We start from the raw sequence: 19,864 nt of genomic DNA on the forward strand, positions 1-19,864 counted from the left end.
CATGTTTTCAGATACTCTGATTTTGTGACTGACCCAAGTGAATTTTTTGGGATGGATATAATTAACTCTGCTATTAGACCTCACTTGATCATAAGACCTTGCAATGCTACTCTTGGTTCCGTGTTTCTTGGGTTTGGTTTCCATCATGTCTTATCTTCCTGACAGCACTCCAAATCACTGCTCTGCCTTCTGTTAATTTCTTCTACAACCTTTTTTGGAGTTTTGCTTTACTCTGGGCATTTTATGCTTCATGATTTTATTAAGGAGATAGTGCAAAGCAAGCATAGCATAACATTTACATTAATTCAGGCTTTTCATTCCAACATATCGTTTGTGTTGCAGATTCGTCAAAAGTGGTAGAAATAACTGCCTTGTCTTAGCATCTTTCATGAATGCTGAGCCTCCGTTATGGCATCTGGACTGGGTTAAACACTTAGGAGCTAAGTGACTCTTTCTGCTAGTCTGTCTTGTAGCTTTTTCTCCTCTTTCATAAGATAAAGCCTTCTTTCTCATAAAAGTGTGATATTATTTTGTAAAAATATTTTATCTTCTTGTTTACTTATTCATTAATGGGGGCGCTCTGCTTTTCCAGTGACGCTTCTTTATAGAGGACCATTCTGTGTCAAAGTATTAAGGTCAGTGACCCTTCTTGTAATTCTTTCAGAGGTGTGACTGCCACGGAGAATAGAGATTCTTTAGGATAAATGTTCCATTATTGCAAAATCTGTGTGTTCTTCATACCCTGTGTTTGGACATGAGCAAAAGCTGGATGTCTAGAGAGAAGTTGCAAGACTGGAGCTAGTGTGTAGATACATAGTTCTCTGAAAATTCGGATAGCTTTCTACGATTTTGAGCGGTTTTGTAAACCAGAGGTGATGTCTTTATACTGTTTCTCTGCAGGGAAACTTTGTTCCTCCTTTTCAATCCTATGAACTTTTAAACTTTCTCCATCTATAACATCCAATCGCAGAACGTTCCATGACAGCTTAATTAGAAGTTGTGTGAGGAGCCCACTTTTGCCATAATTTCTGCATTATTCACGGTTGTGGAGCTTTGTCATAGCTCCCACAGTCGCATCCTTCCCGTGCTGACGAGTACTAGTCCGCTTCATTGTGTCTTTTACAGAAGTACCAGACATGTTTACAGCTGTGATGAGTGACCGTTTCAAATGTTTGTCGTGCACACCACCGAATTTCAAGCCCATAGAGGAAGTCTCCAGCCTGTGGCATTCAGAAATGCATTCTCTAAGGGCCAGGAGGGAACCATGATGCCATAATGTCAACCTCTCGTGTTTTTCTCATGTATTGCTAACTTTATGAAATTTTATTAAAGCATTGCACCTTTTATTTATCTATTAATATGGGAAGACGGTCCAGTCTTCGCAAAGGAGCTACAGCACAGACTGCAGATCTTTTTTACTGTAGCATTTGTGTATATCCTCAATCCTCTGAAAATTCTTTTACACTTTCATGTGCATGTTGTACTAATTTGTGCTCAAGACTTTACTTGGAAAGGAAAAGGACCGAAGTTACACGGTCTGAGCAGTAATTCCAGCGCTACTGTATTTATACGGTTCAATACTCAATGTTATCGCCTATGCAAAAGTGTTTACAGCTTATGTATACTTACTTAATATCACTATACAATATGTATGTTCATTTCTCTCTAAAAAAGAATGTTTTCTATGACTAAGGCCTCTTAAATACGGTTGTTTGCAAAGCTGTCAATGGTGTATTGAGATTTGCCAGTTCGTCATTCTGATTTTGAGATGTTTACAGAAAGAGGAATAAAAATACAGTATTTGTACTTTTAACAAGACTTTTAATTTATTTGTATTGCCATAAAGTTGTTTCATATTGTATCACTGACATGCAAATCTTTGCAGAATTACTGTATAACCTTTTTGTCAGAGAGAAGGGCCTAGCAAAGCCCAACAGCCACAGTAATAAGGCAATAATGGAGCAGTCACCCTAATTACAGTATTTGCTTTCACATATTCTACAAGTTGTGAATTTTTCATTTTCTTTTTCAAATTCAAGGCTTCCTTTAAAATTTAATGCTAAAGCAGATGAAAGACAAATGTGGATTGAAATCAGTTCATATTTCAGACATGAGAACCTTACTGTTTTATACATCATTACTTTATTTGCTTGCCTCTTATTAGGGCTTTGCTAAGCAATGTTTATTTCTTTTATCTTTTTATTTACATACTGAAAAAAATTCGACACAGTGAAGCACAACTGAAGTAACCTGAGTGCCAACAGAGCTGGATTTACTTTTCTCTGTCTCACTGATTAATTAATTCAAAAAATACTTAGTCTAGCATTGGCTAGCAATGTATGTACAAAGGAGAAATGAAGTAATAAAGTATTGGTTAAAATCCTGGCAGAGAAAGTAAAGTAGAAAAGTTAGGGAGTTTTATTATTTTTCAATTAAAAAGCTGTAAAGAAAAGTTTTACAGATGTTTTACAGAAAGAAACCTCGAAGTAGTACTGTATTACTGATCAGTTTCTGATTAAAATATTCTGCATGTCACATGGAATGGTAATTAATGTTTACACGTAGTTGCAATGACAATATAAAAATGTCTTGTTGCATGTCTAAATTGTTTTTATTGAGTCTGAATATTATCTAAATTCAGACAGATATTTCAAAACTATGGAACTCTTGCCTTTGAAAGAATAACAAGTACTGTTATGAACAAGGTAAACCCCTCCAAACCTGAGGAAACTCTTGCTCTGTCTTTCTTTCCCTTGGTACGCAATTATGACCCAGGTAATAATCAAAATTTGACCAAAATCTGACCAATAATCAAAATAAACAAAATTTGACCAAAAGTAAAGCTCTGTTCCATTGGTAAAATCACCAGATAGTTTAGATCAGTGGAGGTCACCTGGTCTCATGTCTCGCCTCCACTCAAAGCAGGGCTGACTTTTGAAGATAGAGCCAATTATTTTTAACAGTGTTTTCTAAGAGAATCAGAGGCAGCTATGATACTGCCATCTAAATACCCCCTTTGCTGTCTCTTGTTTGCATGCCAAGATTTTGTGCAAAAAGGTGTTGCCTTTTTTAACGATTAATTTAGTTATTTCGCAACTCCCTCGTCCAGTTACAGATTTACTATAAGCCCAGCCATGCTGCCACATTGCCCTCGGTTTACAACAGGTGACTGATGTGAATATTTTACCTTCCTTCCTCTTTTTCTCTTCCCAGTGCCAGGATTTCCCTACCCCGCTGCCACTGCGGCCGCCGCGTACAGGGGTGCACACCTACGAGGCCGAGGGCGCACGGTGTACAACACGTTTCGTGCAGCAGCTCCCCCTCCTCCTATCCCAGCCTATGGCGGGTAAGGAGATCAACCTTTTTTCACCTGAGAGCATGAACCTCCAAAGGCTACGGGCTCTTCGGGGTGGTGGTGCATGCCGGTCGTGTCTCGGTCGCGGTGCTGGGAGTGGTGCGCCTTGCACGGAGCGTTGAAAAATGACTGTAATTTGTCCTGCCATGGTTGGTGGCCGTAAGCACTTCAGATGTCACATATTGTTATGTAAATGCTCTTGGAAGCTGAATGCTTTGGAACGGAGAAATTGTTTCGGCTGGAGATATATTTTTGATGATTGCAAGCATCTGGTTATTAAGGAGGTTGGATCAAGTTGACTTCTTTTTCTTCAGATCATCCACTCAAAGTTGTCTCTGGACCTGAAAGCTTGGTGGCATACTTTTTCATTTATCTTACTGGAGTTTGTTTAGTTTTTCTAGTTAAGCTCTTTATTGCAATAGAAATCTGGGGTGCTTCTCTCGGGGCCATGTGTTTTTCAGTACTTCTGCTTAAATAATACCTTGAGATTTCACTCTCAGCGGCCTACATTTACTAAAACGAAGTAGTAAACTAAGGAGCAAAGGAGAGAAATTTATAGGAAGAATTTCTAGAAACTCAGTAATCTTAGGTTATTTCAGAAGATTATTTTTTAAGGTATATTTTGAGGGGAAGAACAAAGAAACAACTTCCTGTAGCTCTGTAATTACTGCCAGAGAAGGGTTTTTTATGACACTCTAACATTGTCAAAAGATTTTCAGCAAATAAGAAACTGGGAAGTTTGGAAAATCAGGTAACAAACAGCAGATCCCAGGCCAGAATAATAGTTGTCATAAAAATCTGAAGCAGATATGCCATTGCCTCTCTGTGGAGCAACTGGATCTTTCTGAGGAAGAGTCGGGAAGGGTTGGCTCGCTGAGTGAGGAGGATCTCCCTCTCTCCATGCCCTCATTAAAATCCCTTTCAGCAGCTCATCTGCTCCCACTGCGCACATCCCCCTGTAAGGGAACTGGCAGCACAAGACCCTGTCCTCCTTCGTTTCCGTAGAAGATAGTTGCTCTTCACTGGTTCCCTCAGTTTCTCATGAAGCCTTTGTTCCGTTAAGCCAAATGGTGTCTTTTTCCAGACAAGTTTACTGATTTAGTCAGTGAGCCACTGAGCCAAATTTTCAGGGATATTTAAGACAGGTATTTTGGTCATTCCTTCACGTTGGGCAGTTACCTCCTCAGAGAAATACATTCGGAAAATGAATATAAAAATGATGCCACAGAATCAGGCTGTTTTGTAAAAGTGTATTTTATTTTTTTAAAAACTCAAGTGTTTTATGAAATTTAAGAAGAAAAATAATACTGGAGGAAGATACTATGATTTTTGAAGATGGTCTGAGTTACCTTTGGCCGAGGATGGTGTCCTACCAGCATTATCCTTCTGTTGCCCAGACTCTCATTTAGAGTAGGTCGAGGTATTTGTACCCGGCAATGAAGGAAACAGGTTAGAATGCCTTGCAAGAGAGGATTTCAACCTGAATGTCTCACCTACGAAATGGATACTGCATATAAAGAAAGTGTGGACTCTCTCCATCTCTACTTAAAAAGAAATTTAAGTAACTTATTTTAATTTAAGAGGCCTTGTGTTGGTGCTCTGTGTGCCCGTGTGTGTGTTATTTAAATTTTTATAGTTTAGTTAGTGCAGCGACTCTGCTGGAAGAATTAAATTTCTGAGTGTAATATCTATATATTCCCAGGTACTCCTACTGCCTACTTGTAGCAACTTTAGGTAGCAAGTTAGATGCAGAAGCGTTGTGAACTCCTGTTGTAACTTAATACAGAAGATCTGCAGTGCAGTCAGGTCCTGCAGCGTTTCAGAACTGGGTTCCAAGAGGTCAGCTGAGCACTTACCTTCTTCTGCAGGATGGTTTGCAGTTGGACACTTCCCACCTACTGCCTTCCTGACCTGTCCTTAAAGCTGACTTGGTCGGGAGCCACACGTCGCCACATTACGAGGTCACGTCCTCTCGTTGCTCTGGTGACGTCCAGCTGTCTGAGCTGAACCCTTGGTGATCTCGGGCTCCCCTTGGCAGTCAGTCTGCTTTCCAACCCAATTCAACTCTGCTAAAGTTTTCAGCTAATGAGCTTTATCTTAATTTAGATATGCCTTAGTGCCCATGTTAGCTCATGGGCAGTTAGTTAGAGTGTGGTGCTGGTAACACCAAGGTCGTGGGTTCGATGCCCGCTCGGTCCCCATGTGTTGCCTGATCTAGTTGAGAGGTGTCCCAGCCCATGACAGGGAGGTTGGATTAAATCATCTCTGAGGTCCCTTCCAGCCTAGGTCGTTCTATGATTCTACGATCTACCTATGCTTTATAATGAGGCACTGCATTTCGACGCACCAAACAAATATTTTGTAATTCATGGTTCAGTGCGGAAATAATACATACCTCGGTGCTGATCCATGCTTAAAAAAGCTTCATTCTGCAATAATTTATTTGGCCTAGTGTATTGGGGTCTTTTGCTATTAACTTCGCTGATACAATGGTGCCGTTTGGATTTCTGTGCAGTGCTTTGCTCTGTGCTCATCCATTATGTACTCTGGCCTATCAAAGAAGCAAAAAGGGATTTTCGTGGAAAAAAAAAATCCTTAATCAATGAATATAAATAATAAGAATGTGGTTTTCAGTCACAATAGGGATAGGAGTCAAGGAAAATTACAGAGATAATAAGGAGATCACAGAAAATGGATCAACTTACAGAAGGAAGCAAACAAGTTGGAATATCATTTGTTGATAAGAAAAACGGGAAAAGCTTTGAATGCTGTTTTGCAATTCGTTTAGTAGCAATTTCTCATTTTTCACTCAAGGAAGGAACCCAGTCTTCAAGCCATACAAACTGTTTCATATTAAAATATTATCAATCATTAATAAAAAGACATTTATTTTGTATGATGGGAGATACCTTTTAATTATAAATTGTCATTAAATTCCAGCAATGTTTAGCTAGAAAATACTACTTTTCTTTTAAAAAAAAAGCCTGCATCTATACAAAGCTGATGTCTGAAATTACTTTTTAAACTTTCCCTGCCCTGAAAGAAAAGCCAGCTTTTCTTTTGAGTCTTCCTTGAATCTGGAGTTGTTCATGTTCAGTGGTGTCCTGTTTGCTACGGACTGTGACCTTTTCTTAGAAAAGTTTATCAAGAAATTGAAGAAATGACAATGAGGCCCAAGCTGTGTGGAAAACTAGATCTTGTGTAGGTAAAGCAAGTTGGTGTGGCTCATATGGAAAGCTCTCTTTGCTGTGCCTCACTTTGCCAGGTCCAAGGAAAATTGTTGCTTATAGCCATTTTTGAGACTACTATAGTTTTGTCATAAATCAAAGAAGAGCACATATACTTTAAAATGTGTCATTTAAAAATGAAATCAGTGCTCATGAGATGTGTAGCACTACATAAATAATTAATGGATCCTTTACTTGCAAGTGAGACGTTTCACTAATTCCTTGAGATAGCGTCTCGTTTATTAGCCCATGGAAAATACTTCAATTTTAGCATCTGTGACATCATTTCTAATGCTTTGAAAAAACTACAATGTGCATTTTACTCGTAACTTGAGATGTGTAATTCATTTATGTACCATAAAAAACTACTGAAACTGAAATGAGGGAGTAAAGCTTCATTTGTCTGAGGAAACTCAGTGCTGAAATTTAAAGAGATCTTCATTGCACAGAGAGCTCGACTTCCGCACTGAGCTGCGGGAGAAGGAGAAGCAAGGGATGGTTGTGTTGTTTATGGCATGAGGTGCAGGGAGTCTGGAGTCCGTCAGGGTGGGAGGGTGTAGCTGTGGAGCTCTGAGCTATTGCTTATCTCAGGGGGCTCTTCCAGAACTTTACAGCAAGATTGTTTGGGGAGCAAAGAAGTTACTATTCTGAGCAGCCTAAATTCCTGTCAGACCTTCTTTCTTGGGAGAGCTTCCATGTGGAAGGATTTGAGTTTACTGCTTCTTTGAGGTTTCTTTCTTGCAGGCTTCTCTCTGGATACTAGTTAGTGTTTTTTTCAAAATAATTTTTAAATTATTAAAATTGAAAAAAAAAAAGAGACACCGATATAAAATCCAGTGTCTTTTGGCTTGACCTTTGTCTTTCTAGGATTATCCTAATAAAGCAGAAGCTACTAGTAAAGGTCTTATGACAGAATTTGGATGTGGTTGGCAGTACTTACATTGCCAAAAGAAAGGAGAAAGAAGCAGTTCTTGTTCTCTCTGGCACACTTCCAGAAGCAGGTGATCTGATTTTCATACCTGTAATTGCTTTTGAACTCTGCAGTAACTAGTACGTCAGCATTCTTGGAAATCATTTGCCAAATAATAAAACAGCAGGAAAGTGGTGCTCCATCTTACTGCTGCTGTCCAGAAAAGACAGTGTCACTGTGTATCTGGTAGCATAGGAGATAGTAGTAGTAGTAGTAGTAAACTGCACTATTAGTAGAGCTTCACATTTCCCATCCACTGCTCCCAGTTCTGATGAAGCTGAGAGAGAATTAGCTTTCAGTCTGTATCTCCACTTCTAGTGTCTTTCCTGGGAAAACAAGGGATAACAATATGTTTTTTCTCTTTGAAAAAAAGAAAAAAAATATATATATAAATAAAACCTCAACCCTAAATAAAATTGTGAAGTTTGAGAGTTTGGAGAAGTAACAGAGACTATTCAAAAACTCTTCTTCTTTTTTAAAAATAACTGTTTTGGAGTGTTACATTCTAACTGTAGCTTTATTTTCCAACACCTTCTTCTGAATTTAAGAAAGAAATATAATTTATATGAGCTACTGCATCTAATACGGTGGTTATGGGTTTTCCCAATACAGTTCTTTGGGCTCACAGAAACCTCCTCTGATATTGGACTCTGTGCTTTGTGTATACGTGCAATTGTTAGAGAAAAAAAAATGTGTTTTGCAAGAGCATAGTGATTTATGTCTGCCAGCTTGGTTCGCTGTAGCAATGCCCTCAATTAATTTTCCAAAGCAGCTAACTTGTTTGTGGCAGAAAATGTTGAAACTCAAAAGACAAGTTTCAGTTCTATATTTACAACAGTGAAAGTTGTGTTATTAGTGTTGAAAGGTGTTGCTTTAATTCTCAGTCTTTGTTTTCTTTTAAACATGCTTGTCTCTTCTATTATGTGTTCATCTAGGCTTCATAGGAAAGGTTTCATATAAAAGGAAATTTCCAAAAACTGGAAAAGCCATGTAGGGAAGTGAAGGGGACTCAAACAGCCATCAGGAAGCAAAAAAAAATTTGTTCCTCAGTGGCTTTTTCTCTTTAGTTTTGATGGAGGGGAAATAGCGAATTATAACCGTGATTGCCACAGCCGTGAATGAAATCACGATTGCAATGCCCGTTTGTGACACTGGAGCAGTCTCTCTGTGCACTTAATCGGCCGTAGGTTATTAACGTGGGGTTGTGCAGATTGCGTGCCCAGCTGAGGGCCGTGTATGCTCAGCTGCTGTGGAGTTACTGAACTAACGTTTGTGCAGTCAAGAACTGTCTTCTTATGTCATTGATAGATGATTCAACCCAATCCTTTTGAAAGATGAGGGTAGAAAAATGATAATGAAGACAGATGTAGTCCTCCCAGGATATTATAGAGGTGGAATCTAAACTAGTGAAGAGCTTGTCTTAATATAGTTACAGAAAATTATTATAAGACACCAAGACTAAAATAAAGCAGCTAAAACCATGCAAAGCAGATGCATAATAGCTGGTGAGAAAACAGTTTCATGTTTTTAGAAAAATAATTTCAGGAAATGATTGCCACATGCGATGTTATCGGAATGCACATTTTCTTATTAAACCAAGACTTCTCTTTTCTCTGAGTTTTCCTTAGCACAGCAAAATCATAAAAAGCAGCTGAACGCATCCCCCAAATTTCTTGCTCTTATTTTAATGCCTCCAGGTAGCCCATTGACTGTTCCTGGGTGAAGTACGTTAAGATGCAGTTGGACAGTTAGGAGAAAAGGCAGAACCCAAAGTACTTTCCCTCCTTCCCTGTCCCTTCATTCCCAACTCTGCCACCTCCTCCCAGCACGTGCGGTGCAGGGACAGGAGGAACTGAGGGCTCTGCCTCTGGGAAGCTCCATCTCCAGTAAACTTTGTGCCCTTTGTATGTCATCTCATGAAACTCTTGCGGTGTTGTTCATGGTTGTGTACTCCTACCTCACAGTCACATGGAGTGTTTTGATTCTTACTTGCAAACGGGTCTAAGAAAAACAGGTGATGTGTTAAACTAATCAGAAAACAAAGATATGCTACAGTGTAAATAGCAGGATTTCTGGAAGCTGCAAGCACAGACCAGGTTTGGCGTAGTTTGCTCCGCAGACATAATAAATAGAAAAATACATGAGGAAAGGTCTGACCTTACCGAAGCAAATGGCAGCCACTCTGATTTAAGTGGAGCTGAGTTTTCACACATTATTATTCCATAACAAACTTTTATCATCCGTGTGGTTTTATCAATGTGGTTTGTGTGCATGTATGCATATTTATGATTTTCTCAAGTGATTCTGACTTAGACACATACCAGCTCAGCCCTGTGGGTTTTGGTCATTGACCTCAATAGATGAGTTGTAGTTCTGACATGAAAATTCTTCTTAGAATTGCAAAACAGCCTTAGCTAGCAACTTGGTAATAACTTTTATTCCCAGATAATAGTATTCCTAAATTGAAAATATTGTTGAAAAAAACCCTATTGTGTGCTCTCATATTTAGCTCTCGAAACAGCTTAGGTTGATTCTGATTTTGGAAATACGTGTTTGAAGTTGCAGAACTGCCAAACGAATGTAAAAATGCAGGAATTCATGTAACGTGTGTAATTGGTAGGTCACTGTTGTGTTATTCCAGTTCTTTCTGGTGTAATGATTTAACCCATCTTTGTCATACTGTGTTGTTTATCGCGAAAAGTTTAGAATCTAAACTTGGAGAGGATGATTTATTTTAGCTGAAATGCAGCAGTCTCTAGGTAAACTGGTAACAGCAATATAACAATCCTACGTTTTCTCAGCTAAGAAGTAAGTAGTAATATGTCCAACCCAAACTGCAGGGGAGCTCAGAACCATGGGCACGTTTGCTGAAGCTATAAAATGAGAAAGTGAGGCAGGATAATACTTTTTTTAGTAAGAATAATGCCATGACATTCTTAACAGACCTGTTGTCACTATCAAAAATGTGTATCGAGCCAACAGTGCGGTACCTGTGAGTGTCCTCATCTCTGTGTACATTGAGGTATTGAGATTTGACCCAGTGGGTAGCATATCACCAGTTTAATTATTTCACACGTTACTCTCACCATATAAACTTCTGCCGTGTTTTGTTTTCCATCTCAGGAATGACAACTGCCACTTTGTTTCAGAGGGTTGACATAACTGCAGGACAAGAAAGTAGTAGATCAAGAGACAGCATTTTGTTAATGTATTGAAAACGATTTTAGAATTGGCCCACTGAATTCTTTTAATAGAAAAAAGCTGCCAATGTGTAGTTGCTTAAAAAACCCCAAAAACGCAAACAAACCAAAAACCAAAACAACAAGAAATGAACCAATAATGAAAAAAACAATAAAAAATACAAAACAACAAAAGTTCAAATGTTATCACGAGTATTTTTCAATCCTGCCGTGCTTTGCCTCTCTTTGACTAAGCATTTGGCATACTGTATACGATGATGTATTTGGTACAGTTTCACTTCTGATAATTCCTACCAACCTCCTTAACCAATGTGAAGAGTGCCTTCCTTCCCCTCCCTCTGTTCTTGTGACAACACTAACCTCAGCTGTGCAGGGGTTGGTGGCATTTGCATGTGGAAATGCACTAATATGGATGTTTTTCTTTGTGTGTGCATCCTTGCAGTGTTGTATACCAGGATGGATTTTATGGTGCAGACATTTATGTAAGTATTCATTGATGTGCATGCTGTCCTTGTACATTACCAGAGTCATTCTTTTTACAAGTTTGCTGCCTAGCTTGACTCTGTTTTGTCTATTTACCATCCCTTGCCTGTCAGAAAGAATTGAGAAGAATATCTCTCACATTGGAAGACCTTTCTGTTCATTACATCTATCATTGTTCAGTGGAGCTGAATTAACTCTTCAATCAAATGCTGAATGAATGCAAAAAAAAACGTGAAAAATGTACATGTGTGTGTGTGGAGGAGTGTCTTCCTCCAAAACTGAAATTAAAAGAAAAGAAAAAAAAAAAAACAGAAACGTTATTCTGCAAATCCCTAAAAGCTCATTTTTAAAAATCAAGAAAAACTGAGTGTTGTTGATACCCGAAGTATGAAAATACTTTGTGGGGAGATACAGGTTTCCCAAATCCAGCAACACTGGCTATACATAAGTGCCAAGGTGATAGTAGAGCCTATTTACATAAAAAGCTGAAGATATATACAATATACGTATTTATATATTTACTGATGGGTGTATTTGTTAGTAAGGATTTATACCCCTGGATCAATCGTTACCTACGTCACCTCATTGGTCACTAATTTCTTTTCAAATATTTTTTTTAAGTTTCTTATCACTGCTGAAGTTTTTTACCTTGAACATATACATAGCAAATACTTAAGTCTGAGTATGCAAGAGGTTTCAGGGGGTTGAGGCTGAACATCACTCTTCTAAAATAATTAATTCTTATACCTTATGTGTAGATATAAAATATTTTCCTGATACTCCAGTCATCTTTCACATTTGTTATTGTTTGGAGAAAGCAGTTGGGTCCTAAGCTACAGGTGTCATTGTTTCACCAGACAACTTTCTCTACCTTACTTGTGTTTCTGTTGTACCGTCTCTGTGGGCATACAAAGGGATGGACGAGTTGAAATTGGCATGAATATGAGAAATTCAACGGGTAGTGCTAGAAAAGATTCCTTATATTTGTTATCAACAATTTTTTCCAAGGGAACAGATTTTTTAAATTTTAAATAAAGAAGGAAAGCAATGAATTTATGGATGAATTAGGTTGTGGTTTTCTGGTAGAGGTAGAAAGAGACTGATATCTATTTGAAAATTCATTTGTGTAGATCAAAAATATATTTAAAATAAATTAGCATGGGTTAAAATTCTCTTCCTATGTACTCTTGTACTTAGTGATCAGTACCATATTGTTTACAACACGAGAGTCGCCCATTTGCCAAAGGCTCACTTAAGTGTAGTATGCGGCTCTAATCTTACCTAAACACACTGCTGCGGAATTTTTGAGCTGTGTAGGATACACGGTACGGTGTGGAAGTTCTTCAAGTGTAGCTTCCAATTTTCCCGTTCCTTCAAACTGTCAAAAGAATGAGAAATCCATTTTGCTCGGTTTACCAACGCGAAAATCTGAAAGGCAACAAGACATCCTTCTCAGGATTGGTTAATGTGATAGTACAGTGAGAACTAAATGTTCGTGTAGCAGTTCATAGTTTTGGAACCCACTGCTGCTGAAAAACAGGAATGATTGGTGATTGACAATATTGTTTTTGGATGGCCTTACACCCTCACATGGACTGTAACATTTTGTTTTCAAATAGAAAAAGATTTCAGTGAGGAAGATGCTGAAGAAATTACTAATTTTTAGCAGAGCCTCATTTTTGTTGCCTGGAATAGTCAGTTATTCCATTAGAAAATGGAATAACTATAGTGGTGCATTGGTTTTCACTCAGTGGCAGCCTTGTATTTCCAATTACATTTTTAGTTCTCTTAATGCAGCAGAATGTTTAGCTTTACAGCAGTTGACAGACTTAAAACAATCTTCTGGAAATTTGCTTGATATTTTACAACGTATAAAGCTTCTTATTTTATGATTTTTTTTTTCACATTTGTTCTTTCCTGCATATAAAACATTTTGCAGGGGAGGGAGAGAGCAATGGAGAAGTGGCATAAATCAAAAGAAACCTCACAGTTCACAGTGTATTAGTTCTTAGTGTATTAGTTTGCAGCGGTCCAAGTTATTTATTAAATCTCAATTGATTATGACATAGTTCTACTTAGCCTTTCGTTTTAAGCCCAGAGCTGAAGCTTTGTGAAAGAATAAATGGTTTGTGGATAAAAAAAAAAAAGGGAGGAAAAATATTTCAGCAATATGGGTTTTAATAGTAGATTGGAGACAAAGAACCTTGACATTACCACAGATAGCAAACTGAAAGGAAAGTAATATGGACCATGCTAATCTTTTCATAACTAGCTGTCCATATAGCCTTTGATGGCTAGATTTTGTGGAAAGGAAAGATACTGGTTGGGTAAAAACTGCAGTGTGAACCAAGAACAGCAAGTAGCCAGAGTTGCTTAATAATAACCAGAGGAACAGAAGAGAATATGAATTTAAAAATAGGTGGAAAATACAGTTTAAAATGAAAAATAAACAGCCTTGATTCTAGATGTAATATAATACATTTTATATTTCATACAGTTTTATATGGAATGTAATAATGCTGCTGAAATAGCCGAGGTATTGAATTCCTTTTCAAATGTGGCTTTGAGTTGGAAGAATAAGGAAGATGATTAGGGAAGTAAGGAAGACCTTTCAAAATTAAGTATTGATTCGCTAAGAGAAAAAGTCATTAAAAGAGAATTAAGGTTGCCTGCCAGCAGATACAGAAGTTCCTAGATGAAGATTGACACCTGTGAAAATAAGAAAATACACTCCACAAAATGAATCAAAAATAGTAACAGGCAGAGAAATATTCGGTTAGAATAATAGCTCTACGCTATTGCTCTGCTTTATTTTAAATCTGTTTGGTTTTTTTTACCATTGTCATAAAGAACTTTTTCAGAACATGTCAGTCTTCAGTCCACACCTAAAATGTGAGAAGGCTAAGAAATAGGAGAAAATTCCAGACTCTCATCCCCAGCTCCAGCAGTCCCTTGGTCCTATGGTTTGACCACGTACGTTAGTCAGTTGTGTTGTTCACAGCACGATTTTCTAACGTGTTCTCAGGATTCTGGACCCCTGTGATACTGCAGCTGCTGAGAGTCTGCCACAGCATATAGGCACAGAGGTTTAAGATTTTTTTTTCCTGGAATTTTTTTGTCTAAGCTGATCTAGAATAAGGCATATACTTTTGTGATGAGGGCTATGCAACGAGATTATCAATAGCTACTGCCATCCCCTTCAGCTCTAAGGTAAGATGGTATTGAGGGTGGAACATGTAATTATTTCCCAAGGAATAAAAGCAGCTGTCATTATCTAAGGATCGTAGGTAGCTGTCCATCGATGCGATCAGATACCCTGAAAGGCGCTGCTCGAATGTGAAAAGCAAGGACACGCAGTTAGCACTGAAGTCTTGCTTCTAAGTACCAAGGCAAATGAGCTTAGTGTTTTGTAGATGGAAGGATGTGCCGTTTCCGCTGACTCAGAAACAGAACAAGTAGAGAAATGACTTTTCCAAGGGCAAAAGAGTCCCCAAGGACTCCTGGTGCTCTATGTGCTGGAACGCTCCGTGGTACCTTTTAAAAACTTTAGAGATCTAGTGATGAAATGTCGTTTCATCTCTCCTGATCTTTATTTATGATATAAACAGTACGTTCAAAAAAATGCTCCATCAGTCCTGGTGATTGTATTTGGTTGGAATTAATACAGGTGGTGTCAGTATGGGTACATCACCAGAGCTTCTCTGAGGCAACAGATACCTCTGGGAAGTGTTTTATTGTCATTTTATGATATTTTTTATCTTTAATTCTCCCAGTCAAAAGTTTTACTCCAAGAGCAGAAAAAAAAATAGTTTAAACCTCAGTATCATATGAGTGGAGGAAGAGGAAATGACTCCTGCTCTCTCTGTTCTGCAGGGCTGCTGGGTATCATTCATGCCATCTTTAATCCCATTTCTCTATTTGTAGCTAACAAGGCCAATATAATTCTCAATACTAGAGAAGGTTTTGAACCTTGATTAATTTGTGTTTACAGAATACTTTGAGATCCTTGAGTGGAAGGAATTACAGGAAGTAAAAAAATGAGGAAAACTATTTCTCAGCATTCACAGAGTGTCTTAAATATGTTAACAATAGGGAAAAATAACAAAAAATACCCACAATTTAGAGTCACTTAGTTTATCTCTATCTACAGTAAACTGTCAGTACATCTGAGGTCAAGATAAGAAAGTGATTTAGATATTTTAGGAGAAAGGGCATGCATGTACACATGATTTTGTAACCAATAGCTGTGTGTTTGTATAGCTTGTTCTTGTGGAAATTATTCTTAATACAGATACACAGTCCTTATTTTAAAATGCAGGACTATTTGTTTTTCTGCTCATATCCTGCCTAAAATTGCTGCAATTCCTCTCTAAAATTGATTAAGATTTCTCCATAACAATTGGCTACCGATATCTGACAGACCCACAGCTCTTCTTCAATTGGCCTGAGACACGGAGATATGTGAAACATAGAAAGGAAAACTGTAACGAGTTGCTTTTTCTTTCCATCCTTCTTTCCTTACTCATTCAAATCACTGCATTCCTGTTTCTTTATAGAGCAGTATTGCAAGAGCCTGTGTATGGCTATTGGTATGACGCACCGACAGGTGGGAAAAACTCAATAAGCTGAATCTAGACTCTCCTAAAAACATACTAAAACTCAAACAGTTATGTGAGAAAACGCATTCTGTGCATATAAATGATAAGAGTAGCCTACGAGTTGCATTTTATTTTCCAGATTCTATCACAAAATCACAGATATTTACATGCCATGAAATACAACAGTTACTGTTGTGAGAGTCCCATTCTGTATTTTATGCCAGTGAGATGCATCTCTGTAGGTGGACTGCAAGTGTATTGACTCTATACTTATTTTTTTTAAGACAACTTAAGCTGCTGTAAGTTTTCTCTTATCAGGTTTTTGGAAGTAGCAAATATGGGAGCACAGATAAGGCTGTAGGCACCTTTTCATTATTTTAGCTGAATTTATTATCTCAGCTGAATTTTCGAAATAATAATTTCAAGCATAACAGGTACTTTCCGTTCGAATGTACCGAGGGAGGGAGCAAGCCATTTCCCAAACATTTCTAAAATATAGGAACTGAAAATTTTTATTTATTCTTATGTAATTATTACATAATTTTGTTCTAAATATTTTATTTTGCAATGAAGTCTAAGGCATGAAGATAAATATTTAATACATTACTCAAGAGATGTATATGCAGAGAATATTGCTAGCATATTCTTCTTCTAAATTATGAGCCAAGATCAAAATTAGAGAAAAATTGTGAAGCAGAACTTGTAGTGGAAGTTTAGAGTTCAGGGGGTTGAATTAGATTCTCACCCTGATTCTCAATATTGAGCATTTTGTTGCTGCAATGATAAATCACCTGAAGTAACTCGAGTAAAACAGTAAGAAAATTTAGTACCACTCCAAAACTGAGGAACACAAACCCCATAAAAGTAATGTTTGTATGTGCAATTATATGTTAGCTTATGTTAAAAATATGAAATTGTGACATGGACTGGTGGGGAGTCATGATTTTTCCTGATAACCAAAAACATCCTGTTTTTTGTTCTTCAAAGAATTCAGGCAAATTCATTAACTTTGATTTTATTTTTTATTGCTTTGCATTCATTCTTTCCCAAACTCTTACAAAGGTCGTACTGATTGTTGAATCCAAAGTATCTTAATAAAGTTCAGAGCTGAGCTTCCTTTCTGAGCAGCGATTCTTGGATGAAAGCAAATCAAAAATGAAAGTAATTCTTCTATTTAGGGGCAAGACAGGGTCCGTCTTCACAGACGGCCCAATTGTTAGTGATAAATACACAGTCCTCAGCGAGCCTACAGTCTGCAGGTTTAGGCTCAGGTTTAGCCTCATCACTGCCTGATCAAAACCACCGAAACATCGATCTGCGCTGTCCCGTGGTGCGAGGCATTACGTGTGTAGCTGGGTTGCAGTGAGGTGGCTCCCGCGTTTCACTAGGGTTTGGAAATGGATGGTGGGACAAGCGAAGGAGCGATGCACGTGGCAAAGAGGAAGGCGTGGTGCCGCAAGGCGGCTCGCAGTCTGCCCCACATTCTCAGGGCTGGATCATGAAAAGAAATTTAATATCTTTGTAGTTTTGACATTTGTACTACTTCATATCTACACTCAGAGAGGAAAAAAAATTGATAAAAAGAAACAATGTTATATTTAGCACTTCAGAACCAGGAGGGGAGAAGAGAAAATGTCCTTGGAGCAGAAGCCAGACCAAGTGTGCCTCTTGCCTTGCCACCTCTCAGCCTTGCTGCTTGCTGGCCTGGTTTGCACTCGGTGACATCATTTGACACCTGATTACCTCGGTGCACGTACCTGCAAGCAATATGTGCCCATTATGCATTTTTGACAGTAATAGCCTTCTATTAGTTTGTAAAAATCGAATGATCTGCAATGAGAAAGTCTTTTGCCTCCGCGGTTCTGTGCTTGCCTGGAGCAGCTGCGAAGGAGGAGAGGGCGTAGAGGAGCCCTGCCTCCTTCCCGTGGTCGTGGCACAGTGGCTGCTGGCAGGGAGCTCGCCACGGGTGAGGAGGGAAGTGCACGGGGCTCTGTGGGAGCACTTGCAAAAACTCAGAAATTACGTTCCTCAAGGAAGCTGACAGTGCAAAGCCTGGAGTTGCTAATGAGCTGTCAGTGTATGTAAAATATATGTTTATTCTTAGGGTGTTGTGGCGTTATCAGCTGCATGACTGATTTCCAGAACCAACCTGCTCCAAATCTTCAGGCCAGCAAAGGTTTCCACATTAGGGATGAAAGTGATTCTGCCAAGCAAAGTAGCAGAAGGGGAAATAGCCTGTAAAAGTAGTTGAAAATGCTTTTCTGAAAGGAGTAAATTTTTATTTGTATAATCAAAATAGAAAAACCTTTCCAAAGTTCCTGCAGTAGAAGTGCGTTGCTCTTGCAGTAAAGGTTCACACATCATAGCCTATTCTTCAGCCTTCCAAAAAAGAAAAAAAAACCAATCAATCCATTAAACACTTTAGCAAATGAGTGAATTTTGTTGAAAGCCGAGCGATCTGATTCGTATTCAACTCTTTGTGAAGGTGCAAAAGGAAACACGCAAGTCCCCTGTCCCAGAGGACTATGGGCTGGTGAATTCTAATTGGGACGTAAATCGTGTTTGTGTTATCTGTGGAGACTGGCCTGTGTCTGTTAATTGGCATGCGGAGATCATTCCGAAATGGTTGATCTCACGCCGTGGTCCATTGAGCAGGAAGCTCTGCTGTTTTCACAGTTTGATAATCAATGCATCGCTGCACACGATTCCTTTCCAATGTGTGTTTGTTTGTCCTGTTTGCTTAATTGAACATCTGCAATTACTGTTACATATAACTGAATGTTAATTCATGGTGGGAGAGAATTTTCCTTCTTCATTATAATTTTATGTATAAATTGGAAACCTATGTAACATTACATGTTAGTTAAGTGCACAGATTCATAGGCTTAAGCAACTGGACATGATAAATCATGTCCTATACAAAAAAAAAGGGAATTGATTATTATTAGCTGAGTTTTTATTTTAAGTTTATTAATGTTAATATACCTCATTCATAAAAACAATTGCTACTTGAGGAAGAACGTGGTGCTCTCTTGCAAAAACCACTTGCATTGATGAATACAGTTCATTGCTTTCTCCTGATCTCTGGGACAAATCTTACTAAGTTTCTGGTGAAAAATTGTGCTTAATGATTCACCGAAGCACTTCCCTGTGTATTTAACACCTTAACGGAACCTACAGCATGACAGTGCTCTTGTTAAATTTTGCAAAATGTTGTTTAAGGTGCTGTAGCAACCCAGTTAGAGCGTGAGTTTGTGTTTCAGGGTGGTTATGCTGCCTACCGGTATGCCCAGCCTGCCACTGCCACTGCAGCTGCCTACAGTGACAGGTAAGACCTCCTTTCCTGCTCCTAAATATCTGACCAGTGGAAGTCGAAGATGATTCTATAAATTTGCCTTGTTGAAGTCTCATAACTGTCTTGTTGCTCTGCAGATAACTGTGGTATCTAAAGCAGGCCGTTTTATTATAATCCATGAATAGCCATAAATTGAGAGATTTTGGGGCTTAATTGAGAATCAGGCATTAGATGTGCACATTCGCAAACTGTAGATCATCCACTTAATGTCTGTGACCCTTGTGCAATGTAGATAAATATACGTACAGGTTCATGATGGCCTGCCACTAAAGATCATTATTCGTCTTAGGAGTATTGTTTCAGTTGATTTAGAACCTGAATCTATTGAGTACCCTCAATTCTCATTGACATTGTTTTAGTCAGTGGAAATTGAGAACGAACTGTGTCTAAGTTCGAACTATCCAAGGCAAAACAATATTTTTTCCATTTGCTTTCTTCCCAGACATTTGATTTTTTGAAACGCTGGAAAAAAATAAATTAGTTATTCTTTTGCTCTGTTTTTTTAATCCTCAGAATGTAAACCACATTGGGTGGAAATAATACCAGGAATAAAAGATCATTAAAATCTGCATAAGAGAAACATGCAAAGACTTAACTTCTAAAAGCAATGTCACGTAAATTGTCTCTTGCGAGACAAAAGTTGAAGTCAATGTCTAAATTACTGTTGACTTCAGCA

General features: G+C 38.3%; 1 protein-coding gene across 11 annotated transcripts in view; it reads left to right on the forward strand.

The window, feature by feature from the left end:
• Positions 1-19,864, forward strand: part of RBFOX1 (RNA binding protein, fox-1 homolog (C. elegans) 1) — a 268,731-nt gene that overhangs the window by 219,996 nt on the left and 28,871 nt on the right. For 9 of the 11 annotated variants that reach the window (XM_009877362.1, XM_009877365.1, XM_009877361.1 and 6 more), the window contains 3 exons: positions 3,214-3,346; positions 11,195-11,234; positions 19,097-19,161. In XM_009877362.1, the coding sequence (XP_009875664.1) occupies positions 3,214-3,346; positions 11,195-11,234; positions 19,097-19,161 (238 nt within the window). Of the gene's footprint in view, positions 1-3,213; positions 3,347-11,194; positions 11,235-15,791; positions 15,832-19,084; positions 19,162-19,864 lie in introns of all 11 variants that reach the window. The other 2 variants (XM_009877359.1, XM_009877363.1) reach the window with 1 other exon arrangement.

This window comes from Apaloderma vittatum, unplaced genomic scaffold (assembly GCF_000703405.1).
Source record: "Apaloderma vittatum isolate BGI_N311 unplaced genomic scaffold, ASM70340v1 scaffold18109, whole genome shotgun sequence".
NCBI classification, from domain to species: Eukaryota; Metazoa; Chordata; class Aves; order Trogoniformes; family Trogonidae; genus Apaloderma; species Apaloderma vittatum.